The sequence below is a fragment of the Raphanus sativus genome, chromosome 9 (genome assembly GCF_000801105.2).
Source record: "Raphanus sativus cultivar WK10039 chromosome 9, ASM80110v3, whole genome shotgun sequence".
In the NCBI taxonomy this organism is placed as follows: domain Eukaryota; kingdom Viridiplantae; phylum Streptophyta; class Magnoliopsida; order Brassicales; family Brassicaceae; genus Raphanus; species Raphanus sativus.
Window position 1 is genome coordinate 16,812,603 of NC_079519.1, and position 6,405 is coordinate 16,819,007.

General features: G+C 47.8%; 1 protein-coding gene across 1 annotated transcript; it reads right to left on the minus strand.

Annotated features, from left to right (window-relative positions):
• Positions 1 to 2,575: 2,575 nt before the first annotated feature.
• On the minus strand, positions 2,576 to 4,485 carry LOC130500119 (uncharacterized). The gene is made up of 4 exons (XM_056994832.1): positions 4,022 to 4,485; positions 3,259 to 3,929; positions 3,122 to 3,204; positions 2,576 to 2,926 (listed from the first exon to the last, which is right to left on the minus strand). The coding sequence occupies exons 1-4, from the start codon at positions 4,483 to 4,485 to the stop codon at positions 2,576 to 2,578; spliced, it is 1,569 nt and encodes a 522-aa protein (XP_056850812.1).
• Between the last annotated feature and the right edge of the window lie 1,920 nt (positions 4,486 to 6,405).

Here is a 6,405-nt window from a genome sequence, read left to right on the forward strand (position 1 = left end):
TCTTGGCTAGTGCTTCAGCCTCCACCCATTTGGTGAAATAGTCTGTCACGACTAGGAGGAAAATCTTTTGCCCCGGTGCCATAGGGAACTTCCCTACGATGTCCATGCCCCATTTTCGGAAGGGCCAAGGAGAACTTAGGGATTTGAGGTTCTCTGGTGGAAGGTTGGAGATTGGTGCATGCTTCTGGCATTTACTGCAGAGCTTTGCTTATCTGAGGGAGTCCCTCGCCATGGTTGGCCATCCTGCTCTTCTAGCTCTAGTACCAGGCTCCGACCACTAGAGTGGGAACCACATTCTCCTTCATGCAGCTCTTCTAATATCCTGACGGCTTCTCTAGGGGTAAGACATCGTAGATAGGGTCCTGAAAAGGATCTTCGGTATAGTTTCCCCCCGGAAAAGCAATACCTTGCAGCTTGGTGCCTTATCTTCCGACTTTCGTCTCGATCTTCAGGCAAGGTGTCATACTTTAGGTAGTTGATTATGGGTGTCATCCAGGTCTCTCCTTCGTCTACCACGGATATTTCTTCAGGTTCCGTCTCCTTTTCGGTCGCGGGCCATTGGAGTACCAGTAATGGGATGCTCATATGACTTGTAGTTTCTAGGGCGGACCCTAGGTTAGCTAGAGCGTCAGCCTGGGAATTGTGCTCCCTAGGAATCTGGGTGAGCTTACAATGTCGGAACCTGTCGAGTAGTCGCTTAGCCACGGATAGGTATCTGATCATACTCGGATCTTTCGCCTGATAGTCTCCTTGGACTTGGCTTATGATCGATTGTTAATCGCTGAAGACCTGGATATCTTCCACCCCCATCTGTTTGGCGAGTGTCAGCCCTGCTATTAGAGCTTCATACTCAGCTTCGTTGTTCGTTGCTTTGAAGTTGCAGCGTACGGCCCTTGAGGCTGATTCCCCCGTGGGGGAAGTTAGGACCAGTCCCACGCCTGCGCCTCTTACGTTACTAGACCCATCGACGTACAGTGTCCATTCGCCTTTCTCCCCTTTGCTATCACGAAGCTTTACCTCTTGTTCCAGGGCTGGAAGCATGGCATGAGAGAATTCAGCTACGAAATCCGCCAGGACTTGCGATTTGATGGCTGTTGCAGGCCGGAAGATCACATCGTATTCCCCCAGCTCTATAGCCCATTTTACTAGACGTCCAGACACTTCTGGCTTATGCAGAACTGCCTTGATAAGGAAGGAGGTGACTACCACGATTTGATGAGCCTGAAAGTAGGGACGCAGCTTTCGGGCTGCATTGACTAGAGCAAGGGCCAGCTTCTCTAGGTGACTATAGCGGGTCTCCGCGTCTAGTAAAGATTTGCTCACGTAGTAGATAGGATGTTGTTTTCTTCCTTCTTCCCTTACTAGGACCGCACTGACTGCGTGTTCCGATACCGCCAGATAGAGCAACAGGACCTCTCCTTCCAAGGGTTTTGAGAGGAGAGGTGGAGTAGTGAGATAGGCCTTGAGATCGGACAGGGCTTGCTCACATTTCTCGGTCCATTGGAAGTCTTTGGGGTCCTTCAGGGTTTCGAAGAAAGTGTGCGACTTATCGGATAGCTTGGAGATGAATCTGCTCAAGGCGGCCATCCTTCCTCTCAGTCTTTGCACCTCCTTAACGTTGTGAGGGGAAGGTATCACCTGAATCGCTCTCACCTGCTCTGGGTTTGCTTCAATGCCCCTGTGGGTGACTATGTACCCTAGGAACTTTCCAGAGCTTACTCCGAATGAGCACTTTGAAGGGTTCAGCTTCATGTTGTACCTCCTGAGAGTGGTGAAGGCTTGTTGAAGATGTGAGATATGGTCTTCGGCGTCTAGGGACTTCACCAACATGTCATCAATGTAGACTTCCATGGTCTGCACTATCTGATCGGCGAACATCATGTTGACCAGCCTTTGGTAGGTTGAGCCGGCGTTCTTCAATCCGAAAGGCATAACCTTGTAACAGTAGATGCCCCTTGAGGTCATGAATGAGGTCTTCTCTTGATCGTCAGGATGCATTAGGATTTGATTATATCCAGAGAATGCATCCATGAAGCTCATCAGCTCGTGACCAGCCGTTGCATCGACCAGCTTGTCGATGTGAGGCAGAGGGAAAGGATCTTTAGGGCAGGACTTATTAAGGTCCGTGAAATCGATACAGACTCTCCACTTCCCATTCTTCTTCTTCACGACCACCACATTGGCTAGCCATTCTGGGTATTGCACTTCTCGTATGAATCCAGCATCTAGTAGGTTCTTGACCTCTTCGTTGATTATCTCATCCCTTTCAGGAGCGAATTTTCTCCTCTTCTGTCTGACAGGAGGATGCATTGGATCCACCTTGAGTTGGTGCATGATAACATCAGGATCAATTCCAGGCATGTTTTCATGAGACCAGGCGAAGCAATTGGAGTTGGATCTTAAGAAATCGATCAGTCTCCTTCTCAAGCTTTCTGGAAGCCTGGAGCCTATCTTTAATTTTCGACTCGAGTTCCCTTCCGTGAGCGGGACCTCATCCATTTCTTCCACTTCCGGCTCTTCGGTGTGTGGGGCCGGAAGTTTCTTCTGTAATTGCTATAAGACCTGAGTCTTTCCCCTAAGGATAGTCTTCCCTTAAGGGTAGTTTGACCGCTCTGATGCCCCAAGGGGTTGGGAACTTGACCAGCTGGTGCAAAGTTGAAGGTACGGCTCCCATGTCATGGATCCAAGGCCTTCCCAATATCACGTTGTATGATGAGGGGCAGTCGACGACCAGGAACTTCGTGGCCTCGTTTACCCCTTCGGCATACACAGGAAGAAGGACCTCTCCCAAGGTTTGTTTGACTTCTCCACTGAAACCTACGAGGGGAGTTGCCTTTCTGGTTAGAGCTGCAGGTTCCAAACCTAGATCGGCGAAGGCCGAATAGAAGATTATGTTGCTGGAGCTTCCATTATCTACCAGTATCCGCTTGACCAAGCAGTTTGCTATGGTAAGTGAAATGACGAGAGCGTCATGATGAGGGACGAGGACCTTCTCCTTCTCCCTTGCAGTGAAACTGATCTAATCTGTTCCAAGGAGCAGGCGCGTGGGACCCTCGGCCCCTCGGCAGTTCCTGGCATTGCGAGTACTTTTCTTGGTTGCGGCACTGCTAATTCTGCTCACCTCTGATCCGCCGGTGATGACGTGGATCACCCGGTCTTGCTGTGGTGGCAATGCAGGAGCTGCCTCGATAGGGAGACTGGAACCTTCTTTATTTAGAAGGTTCTTGGCTTTATCCGAGAGGAACTCCCGTAGGTAGCCTTTCTTGAGGAGCTCAGCGACTTCCATCTTTAGGGCTATGCAATCCTCCGTAGTATGGCCATGATTACTATGGAACTCGCACCATCGCTTGGGATTTCGATTAGCCTCCGCGGCCTTCATCTTAGGAGGCCACTTAACTTGAGGACCCATTTGTCGTAAGAAACCGATCTGCTCCGGTTTGGTTATCGCGAGATGGGAGATATCAGGCCAAGTAGACACCATCATCCCTTCGGATCTAGGCAAAGGTCGATGCTGATACATGCCCCTATTCGGGTTGCTAGTCTCCCTTGCGGACTTAGAGTAAGAAGACTTGTCGCGGTCACTCCTTGCAGGTTTTGATGGCTTCTGATCATACTTCGGACCGGCTTTAGCCCTACTAGCAACATCTTCTTCCCATCTTACTTGAGCCCAATCACGGGAGAGCACGTCTTCCATAATCGTGCACTTATATTTGGTCAGCTCCTTGTAAAGGTCTCCCTCTGGAAGTAGACCCCTCTTGAAGGCTGAGATGGCCATATCAGCGTTGCACTCATGAGTAGCCACATTTGCCTGGTTGAAGCGAGCTATGTAAGAACGAAGGGGCTCATTCCTATGCTGGAGGATCTCGTAGAGATCATCCAAATTCTTCTCTAGATCACGGCTGCTAGCGAACTGTTCCACGAACTTATCGCTAAAGGCCGCAAAGGAGTTGATGGATTTGGTGGGCAGGTTGATATACCACTGAAGAGCGGGTCGGTCAAGGTTGATCCGAATCCTTTGCACATGGTAGCTTTCCGTGCATCCCGAGGGATTGCTACTGCTAGCATGCGTTGCTTGTACTGAGCAATGTGATTGTCGGGATCCCCAATACCTTCGTACATCTTTATGCTTGGGAAAGAGCACTTTTGCGGCATCTCCACTGAAGCAATCTCTTCCACGAAAGGTGTATCGGAGTAGGACCCCTGATTGCTTCTTCGAATAGGAGGAGCTGCCCCTGGGAGCCTTTCTACCATAGATTGAATGGTGCCGAACCTTTCGGAGACCACTCTTTCTAAATAGGCTGCTAGGGCTGGATCTGAGATCTCGGGATCGTCGGGTGAATACTCCTCGTCCTCCATATCGGAATCGCTATCTACTTGTACTCGGGTCCTATCATTCGCGGCTCCTCGGCTCTCGGGTTTGTCTTCGGTTGAGGCGGGTCGACGAGGTACCTCTTCACTGTGTCGCGGCGTGTAGAGTGAAGCCATGAGTCGTACCTTAGTCCGGAACCGCTTTCGCTTGTTGCTAGCTTCACCGAGGGTATGGTTCTCTTGTCGGAGGACAAGATTCTATGCCTCTATGGCGTCTAGCTTCTCGCTTTGCTGTAGTTGCTTGGAGTGCTCTCCAAGTTGGTCTTTTAAGGTTTGAACTTCGAGGAGAAGTTTGGGACCTCCGGGTGTTGTCTCCCGAGCTTTGTGAAGATCGGTGATCTGACTCTGAAGAGACTCAAGCTTGTTGAGGAGCTCGATCTCTCTCGGAGTCATCTCCGTCTGGTTAGCGTCGTCCTCTAATGCCATCGTCACGTAGTTGGATCACTTTCCTCTCTCTAGCGCCAAACTGTTAGGGTATTTTTGTGTAGGATCGTTTTAGTACTACGGAACACTAGAGAACTTATATGAAAGAGTTGTAAATCGAGAGGAAAGAGATGTTATTGAGTTATTGATCGGGACTACAACGTTTTGTGGTGTATGAACCCTAGTTCTAGCCGCCTAAACTCTAATCTCTATGTCTCGAAGTGCCGATCCCTTATTCTAGGGTTTGGGCTCCCCTTTTATAGTTGTAGATGTCGGCTTCAAGTAATAGAACTCTTCCATAATCCGAAAAATGGAAGTTTTCCCTTAGGTAGAAAACTTATATTTTGCTCCAAGGGGTCGGTCCGATCTAGGGGTCGGACCTAAGGTAGGGGTAGATCCCTGGTATCTTCTTGAGCAAGGGTCCGGAAGTCGGGGACCTAGCCAGAAGCTAGAGAAAACTCATGTCTGGATATTTTTCCCCAACAAGAATGGCCGTTCGACGTCAAAAAAAAGAAAGAAATTACGTCGACGTTGAAAACAAAAGCTATCATAAAATTTGACTAATCATAGGAAGTTAAAAACAACGTTATTACATGTTTCCGATATAATAGTGTTTAGAAAAATGATATCATATAGGGGAGACCTAGTATAGCTCGAGCAGACATAGCGGTTTCAATTATAGCTGTTTATAGCTACAAAAGAATATTATAGCTGTTTTCTTGTGCTAAGAAAAAACTTTTTTTTCTTGTAGTGCAACCCATAACAAACAAAATTTGTTCACAAACAAAGTCAATCTATGAAACGTAGACAAGTCAATAACTGTATTCTTTCAATCGGTTCACATAATGAGTCAACAAATAATGACGACACTATTTTCTTAACAATCAAACATGCAAAGAGGAACCCGAGGAAGACAAACACATAACAACAAAACCCTTTTCACTTGAACAACATGCAAAGATAAAGGTTGTCTAGGATTATCCACAGGAGGACATAGCAGTAGAAAGGTTCTTCTTTACGAGAAATCTGAACCAGAAAGTTTCGAGAAAGGATTCGACTTTGCTTCAGTGATCTGGTAGAATCTTTGGAGTGAAACGAAGGGTTTCAAATGGAGAAGACTCGATTGTCGCTGGTCACCGGTCTCGTGTTGTCTTCACGGAGAGAAGAGACAAAAGTTGCGTTGTGTCATGAGAGAGAGACGAAATCGCCTTCTTGGCGTGAGAGAGAGACGAAACCGGGATTTGGTTAGATATTTAGTTAGTTTAATTTGGGTGTTTTAGAAACCACACGCCATCATGCACCGCTCCGAGCCCAAAACAGATCCGGAGGAAGAACCAAGGTGATAGACCCAAGGAAAGGCACTCGTCCGGTAAAGTTGATATGGACTCTGATCCGGAAGGATAGAGAACTGGTGGGATGAATGGTGACACAATGGGATGCGGAAAGGCCCAATGATACTACCAGACTTCGATCGTTGACGGATGTGACGCACCGGTCCAACAAAAGAAGGATCGAGATTTGGAGATAAAATCACAAAGAAACTTAAGAAATGTTATAAGCAAAGAACAAAGAGAAAAACTCATAAAAGGAGAAAACAATCTGATTTTATTTCAT

What these genes read in the sequence shown, in the direction of transcription:
- LOC130500119 (XM_056994832.1), bottom strand. Translation starts at nt 4,485, where the DNA reads ATGGCTTCACTCTACACGCCGCGACACAGTGAAGAGGTACCTCGTCGA. An exon ending in CGCTGAGCTCCTCAAGAAAG is followed by an intron (nt 3,205 to 3,258) that starts GCTACCTACGGG and finishes TAAATAAAGAAG; the next exon opens with GTTCCAGTCTCCCTATCGAG. An exon ending in TCATCACCGGCGGATCAGAG is followed by an intron (nt 2,927 to 3,121) that starts GTGAGCAGAATT and finishes TGCTTGGTCAAG; the next exon opens with CGGATACTGGTAGATAATGG.